General features: G+C 33.1%; 1 protein-coding gene across 3 annotated transcripts in view; it reads left to right on the forward strand.

The window, feature by feature from the left end:
* The window catches only part of CSMD3 (CUB and Sushi multiple domains 3), a 688054-nt gene that overhangs the window by 402422 nt on the left and 262535 nt on the right, over nt 1-23097 (forward strand). For all 3 annotated transcript variants that reach the window (XM_054193012.1, XM_054193014.1, XM_054193015.1), the window contains 4 exons: nt 421-559; nt 5719-5906; nt 8358-8546; nt 17958-18074. In XM_054193012.1, coding sequence (XP_054048987.1) covers nt 421-559; nt 5719-5906; nt 8358-8546; nt 17958-18074 — 633 coding nt within the window. The remainder of the gene's footprint in view (nt 1-420; nt 560-5718; nt 5907-8357; nt 8547-17957; nt 18075-23097) is intronic.

Below are 23097 nucleotides of genomic sequence, written 5' to 3' on the forward strand. Positions count from 1 at the left end.
TGACAGTGGATTCATATCAAAGTTAAAAAAACAATTCACTAGTTTCTAGCTTGATACTCAACTGAAACTTTTGCAAGTTTTTCAAACCTCTTTGCTCACAATTAAAACCAAAAGTAATGACACTTTTGAAAGATTACATTTTGTTGTTATGTACTTTATTACAGGCAAATAGACTGTATCTTTAAGAAAAGCTTTGTCAGAACTTATTGAACAGTTCATTTTATCTTTTTAAGGTTTTGATTCAGTTGTCTCCATCTGATTCTGAACTCCGCAGAGTCTGTCAGCTCAAAAGCTTTGTTGTATCTTCCTGCAACTGTATTTTTTTAATTTGTTCGTTATAGATGTCTTATACTGAAAGTGATAATTTTGAATTACATATAGTAACTCTGTGTTATACCTTTCTCTTTGTTTCATTTTTAGCTCCATGTGGTGGGCATTTTTCATCTCCCAGTGGAGTAATCCTCTCTCCAGGCTGGCCAGGGTATTATAAAGATTCCTTGAATTGTGAGTGGGTGATAGAAGCTGAACCAGGACACTCTATCAAAATTACATTTGAAAGGTCTTGGCTAATGTTTTTCTTAATTAATATTTTCCACTTTTTACACAGAAGCAGAAGTTTATTAGCTTTGTCATAGCATTAATTTGCACTATCTCTAAAAATCAAGCAATTGTATTATCAGGTAGGATTTTCCAAAACACCTTAGTGCCTTCAGAGCATACATTTTATCTTCAGTGTAATTGCTACTTTGATGCTTTGAAAAGCGCATGAAATACCTACCCTCTTGCATATATTTAAGCCTGTCTGGCCTAGTTTAAAATATTGTCTGTTTTTAAAGGTTAGAATGTTACATTTGCTCATAACCGTGTTGCTATGATGAATTATACTTATGAATTTATTTTTTTTTCTCTCTAACCTGTGAAATCATCAACTCTGGAAATCTGAATCAACTGTGAAAACTGAATTAAATGCATTCATACTTTTATCCACGGTGAATATTTAATCATCAGATCAGCTGATCTGTTGTTATGAAAGGACTCTATGCTCTCAGGATGGAACTCCAGTTTCCCCAAATTACTGCAGCATTCTACTTTTCCTACATTACTACCTGTTACTTAGGTCCTTTCCTTATTCCAAGGACTTAGATATGCTGAGGACCTATAATTTCTTATCATAGCAAGACATGGGCATTTCATTTAAGCTCTTTATGAGAAAGCAAACCAGAAAATATAATTAAAAAAATGCTACATTCTACGTATTTTTGAGGATATTTTAGATTCTTTTTAATTGTAAATATTAGTAAAGTTAAATGATGATCCAGGAAAAAGGGGCCTTTGATGATCAAAGTTATAGCACACAAATATCATGCAAGTACTTTTCAGTTCCTATTTATACAGTGTATTTTGACTACTACTAGTCACACTCAAAAGAGAAGATACGGCTTCATTTTAATATAATTCGAAAGTTGTTTTCAGCAGGATCTGAAAACAACCAGGTTCTCTTAGCAAAATCTCTTATTGTGATAAAATTGTTTAAAACTTTTTTCTAATACTATAGCTTACACTATAATAAAGTGTTCACATGACATTATATACAATCAAAGGACAGGTATTATGGACATTTCAAAGGTATTTCCTATCCTTAACATCTAATGAAAGATAGTCCTCCAAAATAACTAGCGCCGTACATCATCTTAATATGAAGATTTACCAAATTTTTGATAATTAAAATAAAAAAGAGAAGTGAATGACTCCTTCTTGCAGAAATTAACCAAACTCATATTACTTCAAAAGTAAAAGAAAATTATTGGTTTTCTTTACTGTAATGTAAATCAAAATGAAATAAAAACTTTGTAACTTTCGTTAACTCAAGCTTTTTAAAAGAAAAATACAATTTCAAATAATTTATTTTTAATTCAGCATTTCATTTTCAATTACACATTTGTCGTGGATAGTCGTTTCAAAGTGAAAAGTATTTGCCTTTTTATTTGCAAAATTCTAAGCCAGCTGGATTTTCTTACTTTGCACCTGAGTTTCATTAAATCTGACAGTCTCTTGTGTACAGTTCTGGTTTGTAATGCATTAAGGCCTTGTCATAAAATTGCACAACCTCTATTACTCTCGTAGGTAAGAGCCGTAAGAACAAGACGTGATCTCTTCAGATCACAGAGTGAGCTCCTATCCTCTTTATAAGTTAATCTCATTATGATGACACTTCTTTTTCCATTGCTGCTCATTTTTGACACTCTTATTGCTTGCCATAAATTGGACTGATATGTGTATTGCTCAGATACAGCAACCCGGCGAGGCTCTACTTACATAGGTGTGTGTATGCTTATGTGTTTCTGTGCAGGATTACATGTGAAAATACATCTATGTATGTTCACACAAATGCACTTAGATAAATAATTACATGTTGGGATATAAAGAAAAAGTTATTACATAAACGAAATAATGAAATAAATCTTTATAGTGTGCTGAAAGAAAACATTTTGTAAACTAACAGTGGTAAGGTTTTTTACTTAGACTTTATTTTTTTCACGTAATTTAAATTTAAATTCTGGGGCATTTATACTTTAGCTTCTTTTTAAGGACTCATTCTAGTCTGACTGTCCTTGTTCTACTCCTTCTGCTTACAAATCTTCAGCTGGACTTTCTCAAGACAGAAGGCTAGTTTTGTTGAAATATACACTTTTAAAACTACAGCCAAATGGCTTTCCTATATGATAAGGAGTGGAAGGTGTCCCTTCCTGTGGCAGGGGATTGGAACTAGATGATCCTTAAGATCTCTTCCAACCCAAATCATTCTATGATTTTATGATTAAAAAAGACTCATATTTTGCTCAATCCTTTACATTTCACCTTTGTCCTGAAAAACAGAAATATTTTTTCTAACCTTTCTTGGTGCAAGTACTAAGACTTCCACAATGTGTGTAGTTATTTGAAAGATTTTTAATTTCTCAGAGTAAAACATGTATAGTACGTGTCTAGAATCTTTACATCCTTTCTTTTTGTTTTTTTCTAAGAGGAAGGGAACAGTTCTTACTAATGCACATTTCCTGCAGAGTGACACATTAACATTACATCAGTTTATCACTTGCACAGTAATTCATTTCCTTTTAGTCTCCCATCTTCCTATGGCTTCTCTCTTATGACATTGCCTATGTGCATTCTATGACTGTATGTTAAAGGGTTCCTGTGCCATGGAGCTGGAGACACGGGTGAAAAGAAAGAGATTTATAGGCAAAGTGAAAAATAATAACTATTATTTTTTGTGCTTTCAGAGACTTCATAATAACTTTTCCATATTTTCTTTTATGGACATGCATGTATACTTTACAGAGTTTATTCCTGTTGCATAGGCATAGCTATGATAGATTATCTGATAGATTTTTGTTATAAATCAGTAGATTTTTAGGATGAATTGAAATGACAGAAGTGAGAAATGCAAGTGCCATTCTTCATTATAATGAAGTGTTTATCATGAAGCCTAATTATGAGTATTTAAATGCTAGGGATGTTAATCAGCAAACTACTGATTGGAGTACTAGTCACATTTGACTAATGAGTATATACTGTGCAGCAGGATGTTCTACTCATCCTGACACTGCATCGAGTTGATAGGGTGTCTCTTAGAAACAAAGATGAATGTTGTAAATATTAAAGCAGCTTTATCAGTTCAAATTAGATAAAAAAGTGTTTGTCGGCTCCTGTGTTCAAGTTTCACTCCTATCCGCTTGAAGAATTTTTGCGAATCCTCCATAAGAACAGACCTCACATAGCAATGAAGCCATCCAGTTTAATTTCAGAATAGTGACTAGTTAAGTAGGAAAGAATGTTGGAGTGGTCTTACGTGAGCACAAAGTATTTTTTTATTCAATTTCCTATAAATCCCTACTGTTTTCTCACACAAGGGAATAACCACATGATATATAAAAGTATCACATAAATTGGGCATCAAGAGGAAAGGTATTCAAGGAAAAAAATGATATAAGTATCACCATTATAAATTAAATTTAAATTGATCGCTTTTCTGAGACAAATGACCAAGCAAAGGCATTGTACATAATCCCCTCCTTCAAATTTCTTTCAGCTTATCTCACTAAAAAGCTGACCTCACCTTTTATTTTTCACTTGGGTACTTACTTTTCCTCTCCTTATTTCCTGCAATTTGTGGTGTTGTGTGTAGTTTTTAAGCAACAAGTACTTATGAGAGGATTTCTGTTGTGTCTTTGGAGACTCAATTTCATCATGCCTTGACTGGCCTGATAGTTGTTTTTCGTTTATGAGATCAATGCCTTTTTACACTTTATGTCTCAAGTATGTTTTTGATAAAGGAGCTAAGGAAGCAGAGCAAGACTAAACAATCTGTTGCCAAGACTGTTTCTGGGTTTGGTTTTTTTTATGGATTAGTGGGAAAAACAAATACTGGAAAAGGCAAGTTATTGCCTGGTAGCTTTTTAGCAACATATTGTTGTGAATTCATGTGGGATTGAATGAAAAAAGAATTTTTCAGTTCTCCTACTTCTAGACTTATCCTGCTTCATTTCTGTAACTCCCTATTAGTTTATTTTTGTGCTCTTTTCTATATTATTTCATAGGAGTGGGACATGGATAAAAGAAAACACATATTTTGGAAGCTTAATTTGACTTCTCATCTTTCACCAGTCTTCTTTAGATTTTTAGGCTCAGACTCATGGGACATGAATGCTGAAATACAAAGTTTCTCAGTACATTGGCATTAGTCATGCAGTTCCTTGAATGGATTTTGCAAAGCCAAATTAGGCATCTAAGTGAATCAGAGAGAGAATTAGGAATATCTGAAGGATCCTTGTAGGATCCTGCTGTTAATTGTTTCTATTTAATTCTGAAAGGGTTTTTCAATAATCCATCAGAGAGTCCATTAAAACAGTATGATTGATGTGCGTTCTGTCATAGCAAGAAAGAGAGAAACCACTGTCAAAATACCAAACGGGTGTTTGGGATTGCTGATACCATATAAAACAAGACAAACAAGGAGATACCTAGTAGCACTGTCACACTCAGCTTTTCCTTGACACGACCAGCACATGTACTGTCTCTACATAGGCATTTTGCTTTATAGTGCTTTCTAAATAGGTTTTTTAATATTTTTTTTTTTTATCATAACTCTGCCACTAGTTTGGACTGAGCTTCAACTGGCACAAAGCCACTAGAGTGTCAAAGCAGACTTAAGTAATTCTATCCCCGCTTATAGATGATTTTAAGGATAGGTGTTAAGAGTATGAGTATTTGATAATAAAAAATACCTTGATGATATTCGTGACAAATTGCATAGATATAATAAAAGAATGCATCAACATATCCTCTATATTTACTTAATTTTTCCAAAAAGAAAAATAATTTTGTGCTATAAAATAATATATGCAAGTAATATTAATCTTTGCTAACAAACCATGTGTTTCTGGCTCTTGTTTCCTGCAATATAAACCAGCTCAAGGAGTTTAAACTTATTTCTCATCTTACTAAGGCAGTAACCTGGAATTTGATTAATGTATTAATTATATAGGATAATTAATACTATTATATTGATATTGTAAAATATATATGTGGAGAAATAATTAAAAGAATATGATCAGGAAATGAGCATGGTTTTAAAGTATGGCTTACTTTTTATGGGCTTATTGAATTTGTTTTAACTGCTGCTTATATTTGTGCCTCTGTTTGTTTCCTCAACTCCAGATTTCAGACAGAACTCAATTATGATGTTTTGGAAGTTCATGATGGACCAAATCTATTATCTCCACTCCTGGGATCTTACAATGGTACACAGGTCCCACAGTTCCTGTTTAGCAGTAGCAATTTCATTTATCTTCTCTTTACAACTGACAACAGTCGTTCTAACAATGGATTCAAGATTCACTATGAAAGTAAGTAATTCAGAATTGTATTATTTGATTTCCCCACCACTGCTTATACTAGTCATAAAAAGGTGCACATGTGTCATCCTTGGTAAATTCCTGTTATTTCTCAAACTGAGAAAGATTTAGTGATGTTAAACTGCAAACGAGATGACTATTAATTTCGTTTACAATTTAATGTCATTGCTGTACTGCTCCATGCTTTAAGAATCAGGAGATGGGAAGGGGAAGCAAATGCCTTTCTTATGGATGTTGCTTTTATGTTTTGTTTTTCTTATCTTTTATGCAATACATTGTTGTGTGTGTAAAACTGCATGAGATCAGGAAAATTATGAAAATCTAAGCAAATAACTGAATTACTGTCCTGATTGATGTACCTGCAGCTCTAACTGAAGGTAGTGGGAAATGCAGTTCACACTAATAAGCTGAAAAACAAGCTTTGGAATTGCTGTGGATTTTTAAGGATCTAAAACCCCTCATATGTGATTTCTTCTGACATATAGAGTATTATATTTCCCTTATTATAATCATATTAACTACACTGCAGAAAGTATCCATAAGATTTCATATTTTATGAACTCTTAAAATTCATATAAGTTGATATATTATCATGTCATTTACTTTAGTGTTTCTAAATATACCTTTTGTTGTAATAAGCGAAATAATACTTTTCTGTATTCACTGTTTAATTTGCTTAGTGAGGTGTTTGCACCTGCAATGATAGCACATTGCTATCTATCCATTTCTGTTTCATACTCCTACTTGTTGGAACTATCACCAAACAATTTTCAGATGTTCTTAATTTTTTAGATTAATTTTGGACATTTTTACTTTTCCTGACAACTAATGATAACAATATTAAATACAATATATTTAGAGGTGACTTTTTGCCAGATAAAATTTGGGCTATTTTTAACTCTAGTGAATGTCAAGTTCTGGCTGCTTATTTAAAAAAATCTATTATTATTCCAAAATTCTTTTACTTTCCTACCTTCACCCATATCCTTCCATTTGCATGAACTTTTACATTGAAGAAGCCATGATTTAGTTAAGTTCTCATCCATTTTGAAGTTCAAATGACGGCTATCATTACAGATCAGGAAAATTAGATTAATATTGCCATCAGAGACCACTAAATTCTTCAATTGATTGGCTAAATTAATAAAGTTAAATAGAAATCACACTTTGGGAATGTGAATAGCAAAAAGAGGAAAGCTGCACTTATTACAAATATCCTTATATCAAAATGTTTCAATTAAATAAATTTGGAAAGGAAATCTGAAATTTCATTATAAGTTAATTCTTCAATTTAATTATAAAATCCCTTTTCTTCTAAAATTGATCCCAACCCCACAGTTCTTTTTACATTAGTGAACAATGGAAGTTACATTTATACTATCAAAGAACATTGAAAATGCACATCTTTACCATTTTTACACAAAATAAAACATTTTCAGTACTTGTTTTTGTGCTTAACATCCTCTGTTTATATACAGATATCTAGTATTAATATTATTTTTGTTTGATTCTTACTGGTTCATTGTCTTATATTATCCAGTACAACCCAATTAGGATTTCCCTTTTCTGGATAGTAATAATGACTAATGATCTTCTGTTCAGCATTTCTCTCTTCAAATAGCCTATTGAAAGCTGAAGTTTTTTATACGTTGTCATTTTCTATGACAATTATTTCTTTCCACACTGAATTTCTTTGTAAGGAAGTACATTTTAAGGTTTTTGTGTAGGAATAAAAGGAATAACACCCATAAAAATTCTTACACTGACTACTAATTTGCTAACTTGAGTAATATTGTTAGAGTTTTTTCTTTCTTTGTTTTTCCCTGATTCTTTTAAAATTAAGTTAAAATTTTCACTGGGAAATAATCTAAAAGCTTTAATTTTCCAACACCCATTAAAATCCTCTTTATCAAGTCAACTTCTCTTAACTCCTTTTTTCTGCTATTCCTTATCTTCTCAATATCTCACATATCAAATAAAATTAGGTATAAGAATTATTTATGTAAATAATTGATCTATGTAAAAAATTAAAGGATAAATATCAAAAGACATAAAAAGCATTTTCGCTAGGATAACAAAGTTTGGGGGCGGGGGGGAAAGGCTGGAAATCAGAATTGTGAGTGATCATCAAAGCTTTTCAACATCAGCATCAGGGACAAAATAATTTAATAATTCTGAGATAGGATCACGCTACATATCCTGTAAATTATGTGATGTTTTTCTCTGCAACAGTGACAGGATGCAATTAATTATCCATAACATAATGGTAACACAAAGAAACATAGTTCAAGGAGTATTCACTGAAAATGTGTGATAATGGAGGCTTTGCCCCCACTCACAGCACAGTGATTTACTTAAATTAATTAAAAAAAAACCCTATAGGTTGTTTATTTAACTCTTTTTGTTGTTGTTTTTGTTGTGTTGTTTTTTTTTTTAATCTAGGTGTAACTGTTAATACTTACTCTTGCTTGGATCCTGGCATACCGGTGCATGGACGTCGTTATGGACATGACTTCTCTATAGGTTCCACTGTCTCATTTAGTTGTGATCCAGGTTACAGGCTGAGTCATGAGGAACCTTTGCTATGTGAAAAAAATCACTGGTGGAGTCACCCACTCCCAACTTGTGATGGTAAGCATGAATGGATAAAATATAGAGTACCTTAAAATACATACCTTTTGCCAAACTATTGTTATCAAAATGAGTTAAATGTGGAGCTTGTAAAACTTCCATTTTTAGGAAAAAGAGAATAGTTGAGGGAATATATGTTACATACCTCTGTGTGGTTAGATATTTAGTAAAAAAAGTACAGGAGAATATATAATTCTTTAAATCAGCAGATTATTGAAGATACATCTATCTGAATATATGTTACTGTGAGCTAACTGATTGCCGGTTAGCTCAAGGCATGCAAGCTTAATCCGTATCTGCTTGTAAAGCACTTATTATAAGCCACTAGCTAGCTTGTACAAACTGCTAGTTATTTGTATTTGTATATCTGTCTATGGACATAGGTGTTCTGACATACAAAACATGATATGCACTTTATTTAAACCTGACTCGAAAGCTGCATTTTCTCATTTCGTGTTGACCACTGTGTTCCTAACTTGTTAACAGAACTTGATGCTCTTCAATTACTGTAGGAATTGATTGGGGCCACATTATACCTGATGATTAAGTGTATGATTGTTAAATCAGAAAAAAATGGTATTGAGTAACATCATTCATTTTGGAGTCTCCACCATATCATTAAAGAAGTCTGCTTGAAAAATTATCTAATAGTTCCAGTTATCTCTTGTTATCAGAATTGTTCATTTTAATCTGTTTTCCCAGTTAGGGTGATACCAATTACATTTAATATTAAGAAAGTATATTGTAATATTTATTAAGTTGTGTATTTGAGGTGTTTTCCTCTCAAAACATTTTTTTTTCCTTTTAGCATGGTGCACACTCTTCTGATGATGAAAATGTTATCAGGAATAACGTACCCACTTAATTCTAGAGTAGTATTTAAGAAAAAAATCTGCTGAACTTCTATGAGCTACATAATGCTGATAATAGTGTATTTTTCTAAAACAGTTCTTAGTGTTTCAGGACACTCGGTTAGAATGAAAAAGCTGAAATTGAATGAAGACTACTGGGAAAGCCCACTAATCATGTTTGATTTGACATATGGAAACATAGTAATATCCACTGTATTTCTGTCTTTAAAAAATGGTAGGGGTTCTCTTGGCCTTCAGCTTATTTAATTAGCAAATGCTTTCATTTTTATATTTCAATATGTTGAACATGTCAGTATATGATGATGCTCGAACTTTTCAGTGGTAGAAAGGGGTGTGAATAATGACTTTCCTGAAATGGCACTCTGTAGTTCAGCAAGCCTGTTTCCTAAAGGATTCTGCTTCTCAGTCAGGTTCTTGGGATGAAGAATTGTGGGGTTCCCACAGCTCACAGCCAAGGGAACTATATTTTTACTGAATAGGCCATAGACATACGATGTGTTTTCTTATGGTGTTAGGCACTAGATGGTAACCATCTAAAGCAAAGAGTATTACACGCTCTCTATAAATACTGTGCTCTGCCGTGAAATAAACTTACATATTGTGATAAATTTCTTCCTTAAGATGCTGAACTAGCATGCAATTCATTAAGTAAATGAGATTTATTTTTTCTCCAGAGTACGTTGCTAAATGGCAATTGTCCATTGAATAAATATGTTCTAAAGGCAGGATTGAGTACATTTATTCTAGTAAATTTAATCAATTCATGGTTGAACTAATTTTAATTTCACTGATGAACTTCCTCTCTGGTAGAATGTTTTGAAATAGGATCCAGTGTCCTTGCACCCCACGGGAAAAAAGGGCATTTGCTAAATGGGCGATTCTTTGCATACACTGCGAGTATGAGTTTGTATTAATTGTGACACTAATAAACACATTGGTCACTGTTCCTGCTCATTCAATATATTACTCTGACTGTTTCTGAGGAGCAGAGTTTTTCATTGATTGTTCTTTTTGATAATTGCACCTCTTTTTGATAATTACATCATATACTGATATGCAGATAGACCATGATAATTGCACAGACAGATCATGGCAGCTCACGACTGTAAGTGTTTTGGAGGAGGAGAAGGGTGTAGAAGATGAAAAAAAATTAGACTTCTTATAACCAGTTCTTCCTCAAAGTAGATGGTGTTGACTGCAATTCAATTCTTTGAAGGAGTGTAAACTAATTTTTTCATGAGGTGTTTGGATGTTACACAGATAAGCATCATAAAAGGATTATCAGGGAAGTCACACTTGGCTGTCTACAGGAACATTTTGACAATTCTGAGAATGATGGTTTCAAAATGAACAAACTTTTTCGTTCCCTAAAGACTGGCCTGAGGGAGTATAATTCATTCATATTTGAATAATTGATATGCATGGAGGATTTCATATGTAATTTCCTTAGTTTTGATTTTTATGTGTATCTACATAGATAAGGTGTGCACTCTTCCTCAGTGCACATACGTATTCTCTCTGTGTGTGTATGTGTATACATATATATGCAAACATAGAAGTTTTTATAGAAAAAATATACCTATTTCTTCATAGAAGAAATTATATAAAGAAGTATAGCAAAAACCTTTCCAGAAAAAAATAAAACATTTAGAGTTCTCTGACCTTTGAGGATAGTAGAATCTAGTTCTCCTCTTTAAAGATAAATCTTTAAGGAAAATATTTTCATAATCATAGAATAGTTACAGCTGAAAGGAATCTCAGAATGTCATCTAGTCCAAACCCATATCCCAACAAGCGCGTCCAATCTGGATGTTAGATCAGGTTGCTCAGGATCCTACACAACTGAGTTTTATCTCCATGGAGGGAGACTCCATTTCTTCTCTGATCAACCTGTCTTATGGTTTGACCATATAATAAATATTCTTAATATATACTGAGAGCTTCCTGTCTTCCAGTTCCATCCATTAACTCTCATCCTTTCACTGTGGTGAAAACTACTTGAATTTACACAGTCCTTGAATTGCTTTACAGTTTTCAAGACAGCAACTCCACTGTATTAAAATAAGTTATACAACCATAACATTAAGGCTTCTTCAAAGAATGAAAAGTAAAACCTATGATCTTTATCAAACCATCAGTCTCTTTTCAAGAAATGAATTAGTCTGTAGACTGTTAGGAATATACTGTTAAAAGCACTTTAGTGTTGTTATGTATAACCAAGTCCTGGATAGCCATCTCGGCAAAATATTTTTAATTTCTTTTCAAATGAGGTGGCACTGATCAAGGGTTAGACTTCTGACTTTTTTTTTTTCCTTCTTTGGTTCATGTGTAAACAGCTTTTTTACCCATGCAGACCAGAGAAAAAGACTGGTATTACTGTGTACATTTATTTATTTTGAAATAGTTCATATGAAGATGTGGTTTGGTCTATGTATCATAAATGTGGGACACATTAGCTAGGAAAATAAACATACAAATAAATAACAAGCACCATTTTCAAATGGGAGTATGTACAGGCCTTCAGAAAATATTCATACTTGAGAGATAAAATAGAAGGTTTTGAGCTTTGCTTAGAAAATATTACTTGTATTACATTTACACCATTCATATCTAACATCTACATATGATTCATTGCCTACCTATATATCTCTACATTCCTTAATTTCTTGACTGTAATCTCCTCCAAGTGCTTAACACATACGACAAAATTTTGTCTTACCATGTCCTTTCTATATGTATCTCATAACAGAATTTTACTTTTAAGCTTTGAATATATGTGAGAAAACCTGTTCTACGCGATATGTGAAGTATTGTATTATTCCCATTTAAAATGACAGGAAAATTAATGTAAAAGTTAGATACCTTATTAAGAGTGTAAAGTGCTTTTTATTCCCTTCGTTATAACACGAAATTGAATGCTAATACATAATAATTCTTATTCATTATTTGAATTAAAAATAAATATTGTCATCCCACTTGATCTTCATTTACTTAAGAAAATTAATAAATAGCAAGAAAAATGTTCAAGGAAGATTGAAAACATCTAATGTTTTTATTGAAAATGCCTAGATGTCCAAATGAATTAGCAAATATGACTTGTGCAGTACCATGAGGAACAAATCCAGGAAGTATGACAGAGATGTTATGTCATTTCTGTGAAGGCACCTCTAAACTAAACCCAATACTTTTATTAAAATACAACTGTTAAAAAACCTGCTGCAAATATTCAGTGGGGTAGATGCCAGAATTGGAAATGGATAGCATGTTGTGGTCTGGTTTAAATTTAAATAAGAAGGTAAAAATGTTTATGTTGTGAGTAATCTAGGTTACGCTAGTTTCTATTAAGTTCATCTCTTGTGTGATATAACTCAGTCCAAGTTTTCTTTCCGTAAGCTTATTATAATAATTTTATGTCCATATTGTTATTAACTTGTTATTACTTGACTGCATCCCATTTTAAGACACATTACACCTTCCTTAATTAAGGAAGACAGATGCTGAAGTTTCTTGGTCCATGAAGAACAGTATATAAGATTCAAATTCTAATTCACTGTTTCAATATTTTTTAACTATATTTATATTTCCCTTTTATTATCAAATTACATAGCAAATGCAAATCACCTCACATTTCTAGTTGGAAGTTAGAGTTAATTCAGCAAATTAATGTAGTGGGGCCTCTGTGTGTTTGTGCACAGATATACTTGTATTTAGATGTATGTATACACATAGACAAGCACATCTACGTGTGAATAGATTTATCTTCTTTCCACTCTGTGGTTCTTTCTGAACTAGCATATGAGTCTTTCTCGATGATTCTTGAAACCATTTGTAAAACTGATCATTGTTACTAATCAATTATAAATGTGTTCCCATCACCTTTGAAAACAAATGACTTTCAATTATTTGTACCTGCAGCAAGCTGAACTTACTGAAAAAAGTATTTTTTTTTCTGAAGGCTTCTGTTCTTATATGTATTTTCTCTTTTTTGAGAAAATTGAGTTAGATCATTGTATGTTAGTTTTCGAGTTTTAGTTAGTGACCTATGGCTAGTCTCTTGAAAAAACTTTATATATCAAAATGGTAGGTGATATAATTTGAAAATGTGGAAAATGTTAATTTCTCAGACATCACTGTCTTCAGTCAGGCTAAAAAGGGATGATATGGCTTTTTTTACTGCATTGCTAGTGAACGCTATAAGTAGAAATTTACAGATGCATGTATTTGTATAGATTTTCTTGTTTTCTCTTGTTTTACTGAAATAACAGATACATTCTCTTGATAGCTTTCCGTCCTTCTTGGATATGGTGGCCCCCTTCTTCTCGCATCCAGTTTTCTTGATAACTTCATATTATTGCTATACACTCAGTGCTATACACTCAGTGCTATACACTGAGACTAACTTGTGTTACTGCAAAGTAAATTAGTTTTAAATAGGTATAAACCTTGTTCAAAGACCTCACATGACAGAGAACATAATTAGTGGTATAAAAAAGTAAAATTTAAGAGGTAAGAAGCTTTTCTGTGAACAAGCGTTAAGCTAGCTATACAGGCTGACCTCTACGGGAAGACATTATACAGACTGACTTCTGCAGTAAAATATAAATATGTTAAACATAGAACAGAGGATGTGAAAAAAATGGAAAAAAATATCTGTGAACAAAATGTCACAATCTAATGTAAAGTGTCCAAGCGATATGTTTGTGTAGTGCAGCTGCTGTGACAAGAAGAGCAGGTGAGTACTTGCAATTGTTCATGCAGTGGTCATAGTGGTCTTAATCTACAGAAGTAGATTAAGAAAACCTGTCTCTTTAACTGATCAAGGTCAGAGATACCAATGTGCTTTACCAGCCTTCCAAAGTGAGTCCCCAAGAGGGAAAAGAACAAGCCAAGTTAGCAGAAGAACAAAAGGGTAAAAATAGACCATGAATAAATTTAAGATAGAAATTATGAGACTATTTCTATTATTGGAAGATTGATTTTCTGTAACAGTTTTATAGTAGCATGAAATATGGCCTGAAATGGAGATTGATAATCTTATGAATGACACAAGTCAAGTGCTTTCATTACAACTACTCATGTATTTCAGGGAAGAAGCATGGCCTGCATGTCTCCTGCTGAGAAATTTACGAGTAGCCTGAATAAAGGTTCTAAAATTTTTTGGGCCAAAAATTATTTTCAAACTGTATAGGATCATTTTCCAAGCTAGGCTTGCTTGCTGTCCCTCTTCCTTTTGACTGATCATGTTACTGAGAAAAATAAATGCAGTTGTGATAATTTACAACAAAATAAAGTGCAAGTAATCAGCCCAACACCGTTAGAATTTATTTCACCTAAACAACTGGCTTAGCCACTGAGCTCCACAATTAAATTTTAATCTTCATTCACAATTATCCAAAACTTGTTTCTTAAATTGTCACATAATTTCTGATCACCACAGTGCTGTAGAGGTATTTTATAGTATACATGCAGGTACCTATCTGTATTTCATTCAGTCACTTCTATATTTTGTTTTCTTTATTTTTTTTATTTTGTTTCTCACTCTTCTGAAAGCATAGTAATGGAGGGGAAAAAATTTGGCATGTCTTGATTCAGCTTCTCTGGTTGCATAGCAAAGAAATGATTGTTAGTGTCTTAGCAACACAAAATTCCATTTTCCATGCTAGAACACCAAAATAGCACTTCATTTATTTGCTTATGTATTCATCCTTCTTTCAGTCTCTTCTAGCCTCCATCTCTGTATAATCATATAAAGTGAAAGAAAGGCTTCTTGTAGAATTTTGGAAAATGTGTGGAGTTTATCTTCTGCTGTTTTTATTTTCATGTGTTTCTGTTTTCCTTTGCACTCTGAAAGAGTCAGATACTAGTAGTGATATCACATGCTTGGGCTGTTTGCCATCTTATCAGGACCAGTGCACATTTTATATTTCAGATCTGTCAACTTGGCTGTGTTTTGTAAAGTGCTGGTCCCTTGATGCCTTTTTTTGCCATCTGCTAGCCTTCATAGAATTACACGGAGTGCCTAATGGCATGCCATACATGTTTTCTCACCATTTGCATTCCTGAAAGGTTTTCCAAATGCCCACTGTAAAATACATGATTTGTTTGGGCTGTTTCCCATGATCATAAAAACCGATTGCTTATTTAATAGGGCTGACCTAAGGTATGGACAAAGTAAGTAATAACCATCAGAAGGTCCAATAACATGCTGTCATTGGACAGCTTTGTTCTGCTTCACTATTTTCTAAATATAATAAGATCAGGTGATAAGTGGATAGTGGTTATCTGCATTGTTTCTTCATCAGAGAAGTGAGGAGGAAAATTAGTACGCTGGGATGTTATTACCGTGTGGCAACAATGATGAGACTGGGCAGTTGTGGTCCTAGAACGTCCTATTTCAGCCTATGGTACTGGATCTGCAAATTTCTGGCTTACAACTAGGCCAAAAAGGCTAGAAAGTTGGCAGGATAGATAGCACACTCAAAGAAATCATGAGGTTACCCACACAAATATACAAGTTTAAAACAGGAATGTGGTTAGTTAGAACAACCAAACAAATTTAGCTAAGCAAAATAGGGTGATCTTCATCCTAGGGTATAAGATGAAGTTCAGTTTCTGCTTTATAAGAAAACTGTAGTTAAATGTATACTTCTTTTTATTCAGGGCCCTAAAGATAGTGATGACAGTAAGACAGAAGGTACATTCTGGATATTTTCGATTTGCTATATGGCTTGTCCTTAAATCAGTTTTGAATGGACTTCTACAAGCAGAAAATCAAGACTGGTCAGCATATTCATTCTCAAATAAATAGCATTAGTAGCAAAAGCAATAATAGGTACAACTTTCATGATTCATCCCATCAATGTATAGCAGAAATTCCACAAGCAGAATAAATATTAAGTTATAGTAGAATAAATGGCATGATGTAACAAATTACTCACAACACCTTTCTCCTGAAGAAGTATGAAGATGTTGTTTGAGGACTGTTCATGTACTGAAAGGCCAAATTTCTCCCACCTTTACAAGCCGTACTGTAGAGCACTATGTCAGTAGCTGCTGCTGACTGGTGTTACAGGAGCAGTAGGAGCAGGTTAAACCAGCTAGTGCAGGTGGGCCAGCCTCTCTCAGAAACAGGTATTGCTCCACCAGCCTGGGACAGCCTCCTTCCCTTGCCCTCGCTGGAGTGGCACAGGCTGGGAAACACAGACACGAGCAGTAGGCGAGCAACAGCTTATACAAGAAGGGAAAGAGGGACTGATAGTTGTATAGACTGGAATTGCAGGCAAGTAACTGCTGTATACCTATCACCCAAACTGCCTTTCAACGGCTTCAGTGTCTGCTAAGGAGAAAACCCTCTTATTAAAAGTGGGATCGCTGAATGCTGGCTTAGGTTAAGGTGCAGACTCAAAGAAACTATGGTTGATACCAATAAAATTTCTGAAAGGACACTGGTTGAGAACTCGACTACTGAAGGCTGAAAAGGGAGAGTTTGTATTAATTACTTTGGAAGAGCTGCTCGTTAAGAACTGCAATAACCTTTCCTAAAGCAGTCTATATTATTGTACTGAAATCTGGTGGCAATAACATGGTTTACTGTTTTTTTTTGTATTCTGGGACATTTCTAATGCATATAATTAGGCTAAGAAAAATAAAAGGAATAGATGTTTTTAATCTTGAAGCAAAAAAACCCCATAGAAATATTCATTTGTTCTATAATGTATGCCCTTCTGAGATAATGTATATTCAGAGAACTATGATGTAATAACTTTTCTTGGCACTGAGTTTTAATCACTGTTATTGATAAAAGATAATTCTAAGCTCTAAGAGCCTCTTCAGTACTAAAAGTTACTCTATATAATATTTCAAAAGCTCTGGAATGGAAAATTCACCATTAGAATGTAATGGTGAATTGTGAAGATATTTATGCCACTGTTGTAAGATTTTATTTGTGTATTTTGTATTAATTCAAGCTGCAATTTAATTTTTATATTGCTCAATTACTGATTACTTTTACAAAGTCACTACTGATACTGTAGAAAGACTTATTCTTATATTGGCAATTGTCATTATCATTATCACTTGCATTATAGATATAGATGCATATCCAATAATTAGATACAAGAAAGGATGTCATGCTTCCCTGCAGTAATATTTTCAGTGAGTAATTCTTCAATAGCGATATCCACTCACTGCCATTTTAACTCTCCAGCCTTAGCTTCTGGCTAAAGTGATATTGTTTGGCTCCGTATCTTCTTCTGCCTTCATCTTGTGACTTTCACAGTATCTCAAGAAAATGTGAAAAACCAGCAAAAAACCTCAATTTTCATTTTCTTAGTACCTATAACAGAACATGTTAATTATTCATGGATTGTATTTCTTTTCATATTGTGTAAAAATGGGCTAAGGTTATATGTGGAATTACTGAATCATTTGACCAACAGTTTTTAAGCAATTTTAAAGCCAGAAGTTTTTTAAAAAATATTTTCTTATATTTTCTGTCATCTGTAAGTTTTATATTTATTATTTTCTTTGTTATTTCAAGCTTTATGTGGTGGAGATGTTAGAGGACCTAGTGGAACGATTTTATCCCCTGGTTATCCTGATCTGTATCCAAATTCACTGAATTGTACGTGGACTGTGGATGTTACCCATGGAAAAGGTAAATAAATCAATTTCTCTTTTTCGACCCTTTTTTTTTTTAAAAAATGTAAATCCAGTGTTCTGTGCTACACATGTAGATCTAAATTAGCAGCAATGAACTAGGATTGCTGATTTTTGGTTTTGTTTATTTTTATTATAGTAATTCCTAGAATTCCAGATGTGAACTAGGCCCTTTTTGCTTGCCACAGAACAGAAAGTCTCTAAAAGTTTATACTCCAAGTAACAGATAGTTGGATGTGTGCACATTAATTTGTACAGGTGAAAGAGGATCAATGCTTTTTCCATGTTGAGGAGGAAATGCCTTATATTAGAGAGAGATTAGCAGGAAGTAATCATTGATATTTAGACTTGGTATCAATAGAAGAATCTGAAGTGAAGACTTAAGTGAAGATGTTATCATATTATGGCATAAAAAAGGAATGAAGTTAATGACAGAGGAGTTGTTTAAAAGATTTCTCATTATGCTTAAATTTTACATTATGACTAGCTGTCAACAAGAAAATGTCAGAAAGAAAAGTCACATTATTTTGAAGAAAATAAACTGTTTCAGCTTACCGAGATACATATTCAGGGTGACAGCATATATATGCAGCAGTTTTATATGCATATATAGATTGAATAAATAATATAGTTTAGGTATAAATGTAGAAAGAAAAAAAAATGGAACCCAATAAGAGAACATTTAGAGAGGTAAGAAAGAGTTATAGAATGACTGATCACAGAAGCTGAGGGACACGAGACTTTTAAGAAAAGGATGGTTATTTGTTGAAGGAGGATTTCAGGATAAAGATGTAATACTGATTTTAATTCTTATCTGAGAAAGGATGTTAGTAAGAGTTATTTCAAAGGAATAAGAAGAGGTTAGAAAATGCTTGGGACACAAATGCAAGTTGGTAATTCCAGATAGCAAAATGTGTCCTACTTGTGTGTCCTACTTGCTTTAAGGTGAAAGGTTTTGGGACTATATGAGAACATGGTCAAACTTTTAGATTTTTGTTGGTATTTTATTTTAAATATGGGAATGATTACATAGTACACTACAAAAAGGAGAATTGCATCTGTAACACTGGAAAGAATACAAAAAAAAGGAATGAAAAGGAGAAGAAGGAAGGCAAGTTCAATTCTGAATTTTATCATATTTCTCTATGAGGGCATGAAAAATATGACAAAGTACACCAATGATGTATTCCTCTAAGAAAGAGTTATTGATAACATAAAAATAAGACTTCCCTCACAGAGAATTGTGCTGATCTGTGGATCCCCTTGTGCTATTTTGTGCAAATAGTACGATAGTTCCTCATCTAGATGTTAAGTCACTCTGACTGGATGTCCCATTTAAAACTCCTTAAAGTGTTAAAGTGGCAAATTGTATCTCTCAAAATTATTGCGTCAGCTATTCCACAGTCTCTTTTTACTACCAGTTGAAACCACTGTGTCAATATAATTTGCTTCTAAGTACCCACAGTGAAAAAGCATTCTGAAATTACTGAGCCTACATCCAATACTACATTTTCCTTTGTTACCTCTAGGTATTGATACAAGGCTTTTTGAGTTGCAGGAAAGTAGGTGCTGTGGATCTTTTGCAAAGGAGAATAATATAACTGTTTGTCTAGATAAGCAAGAAAGACTTGTATAAAGTGTAAGAAAACTGTTAGCCCTGTAGTCATTTGGTTTGCACCCTGTCTGAAAAGCCATTGCATAACCAGCCTAAGCTTTATAATCTGGGCCTTGAAGAGAAGTAGCAGAGATGGAATTTAGCTTTGTGGAGTAATATGTGACTGAAAATTAAGTAAATTCTACAGTAAACATAAACCCAGATTAAACCATATTTTTCAGAATTCTTGAAAGACATTTTATTAACACTTTTATTTTTTTTAAATTAAAAATAGGATTATGTAGGAAAGTACTTAATTTTAATTTTTTTTTTTTAGAAAATGAAGTAGTTTTTTTTGTGATTTATCTTTTTTCTTGAACCCTCAGCTAAGGAAGTACGTAAAAGTTAGGATAAATAAAAACTAAAATTCTCAATATGATTACATTTTATGTGAAGCTATTGAAAAAAACATTATATATAATGAGAATCCCAAGAAAAAGAAAAAAAGAAAAAATATTATACAGGGAAAGAGAGTAATAGAATAAACATACACATTTATAAGCACGTATATGCTGATACTTACACATACACATACATATTGATACAGGCATGCTCTTGTTTGTGTCCATAAGGTTTATATTATTTTATGGAAATGTTATTAAGGAAAAACATTATTAAATATGAATACTATGTTGTATTTGACTTGGGCATTTGGCTTATGCTGCTCAAAGATCTGCTGGAAACAATTGAAGAGTGAGGATTTGCTGTGAGTAGGAAATAGGAAATATTGTATGAACTTATATTTTGTTCTTCTTGGCAAAACGGTATTAATACTTTAAGCTTTTTCTGTAGAACTGCATGGGGAAGATAGCTCTCCTTTTATGACAATAAGCCACAGGCTTACTTAATTTAACTTTAAACTTCTAACACTAAAGTTCTCTGTGTGAGTAAGCTAGTTCATTAGGCCACTTCTGTATTTAATGGACAAACACATATATCTTCAGGATATGAGTCATCTCACCCTGAAAAGGTATCTAAAGCAGATGGAATGAACCATCGTCTGAAGGTGTCTATTTATCTTTATCATCAAATGTCCAGGGGGTTTATATAGTCCCCAGATGAATCGTCCATTGGGAGACTGAGTGACAAGTTTTAGATAGTTACCATTTGGGAAAATTAATCCCATACACATAAATGGGTTAAAGTGAGGGAAAAAAACTTTGTTCTGCAAATCTCATTTTCTGGTCTGTTTTGTGTCTAATATAATTCCAACTTCAGAATCTCAAGGAGTACCTTCTACTGGCCATTAACTAGTGATAGGATTTTTAAAAAATAATTAAAGTTCTCTTCAGTCTTTTTTTTTTTTTGACAAAGTTAGATGGTTTAATGTCAGACTGACAAGAAAATGTATGTAACTTGCAGCTCCAGAATGCTGTGGGGTATTTTTTTTAAACACACATCTTTATGTTGCAACTTCATACTCCTATTACATAATAGCAGGCAATTAAAAGCATACGTTTAGTTAAGATTTATGTTTTACATCTCAATATGTTGCATTGCTAAGCAAAACAGTTTCTATGTTTGTATATGCTGTTTTAATTAACATAATCTTCAATATAAATATATATATTTTAATTTTACTGTTCAAGTGTATCTAAACTTCTAGAATTCTGCAAGGAATTTTCATTTGTGTTCATGTGGGACAGCATTACAATTCTTCAGTGGCATTAAAACTTGATATTATTTTATTTTTTTTTAAATTTGTTAACTAGGGAATGGAACATGCACTTTAAATATAGTTAATATGTCTAGTAATTGGTATTATTTATGAAGAGGAAAGGAAGCATCTATCATGACAATAATTATTGTATTTTGCCTGTGGTCAGCATGCAATTCAATATATAGTGGAGTATCAATAGTATATTTTAAACCATTTACAAAGAGAACAGTTAATTTATCCACGCCACAACAGCCTGGATTGTAATATTGAGAAATGACATTAGAATATTATATCTTCCTGTCTTCATTTCAGATTTTAAATATTCCCTTTTTAAAGAAAGGGGCATGTGAGGCAGAATAAGAAGGAATCTACTTGATCATATCTTTTAAAATTCTTCTCTGGAGAAGACACAATCTGTCACACAGCATATATTAATATGATTAGAATATTTTCTGAAGAAAAATAAATTGTACAGCTACTGCTGGGATATACCTTGGGGTTTTGCTTAGAAATGTCATTGCAATCTGGAAAATTGATTGAAACATTCCCGTGAGTTAAACCTTGAGTTTGTTGTTTGAACAATACTCAGTGAAGCTCAGCCGTGATCCACTGGAATTCCATTATTTGGGGTTACTACCATAAAATTTTCTTTGGCATTTCTGATTTTGATGTTGCAGTATTTTCATGTATAAAAAGGGCCAAAATTAATTTGGAGTGCAGTAAGTGCAACAAATATAGCCTGAATTTCAGCCTAATTCTGTATGTATCACATTTATCTCTTAAGAGCTCTCTTTTCATTTCAGATCAACACTGTCTCCTATGCAAAACTATGATAAAAAAATTAAACCATTTGCATTTATCAATCCCAAAGCTAAATTTATATCCATTAGCTCAAAAGATATGTAACCTAAACTTGTTTCCAAAATTTATTCCAGGTCTTGGCCCAGTAGTTGGCCCCCAGTCCCACTCCCTCCAGGTGCTGCTCCCTTGTGACCGATGGCCCTTTTTCCAGTTGTTGGTCCCTGACCTCATCCTTCTCACCAGGCAGTCCATACTAATGTTCACTAGTTGTCACGCACGTGCTCACACTCTGGACAGAGGAAAAACTTAAACACTGAATAGTCAGGAACAGAGTTTAAAAACTATAGGGGACAGTCTGCAGTGGTTAGGTGCAGGGATTAGTAAAAGAGACTTAACCCGCTCCATTTTCCTACACTTTTTTCTCATTTATCCACCATAATCCCTCCCTTTACTTGCCTTTAGCCCTAAGCATCCCACAAAAAGTTTTGCAGTCTCCAAATACCATTTAAAAATCTCAAATTTTACATATTCTTACAAATTTCCTCAAATACTCCACAGTAAATTTCTAATTTCCATGGGGCTCAAGACAATCTTCTTTCCCCCGTTCTAATGAATTATTAAATTCTGGTTGAACTGTTACAAGATTACAGTGATATATTCAATGGCCCATCAGTCAGAAACTTAAGGGTTCTGGTCTTTGTTAATGTCTCCACTAAATCCTGCTCAAGAAAGCTTGTATATGTGTGTGTATACCTAATTACTTCCCTCATGTCTTGTCTGTGCTTTCTATACTGAAAGGTCCTTGACTACATATCCTCATAAACAAGGTGTGCTTACATTCCAGATACCCTTACAAACTCTATTTAATATGTGCAATTGAGTTGCATTAACATAAAAGGCTAATGC

The sequence above is a fragment of the Rissa tridactyla genome, chromosome 2, assembly GCF_028500815.1.
Source record: "Rissa tridactyla isolate bRisTri1 chromosome 2, bRisTri1.patW.cur.20221130, whole genome shotgun sequence".
Lineage (NCBI taxonomy): Eukaryota > Metazoa > Chordata > Aves > Charadriiformes > Laridae > Rissa > Rissa tridactyla.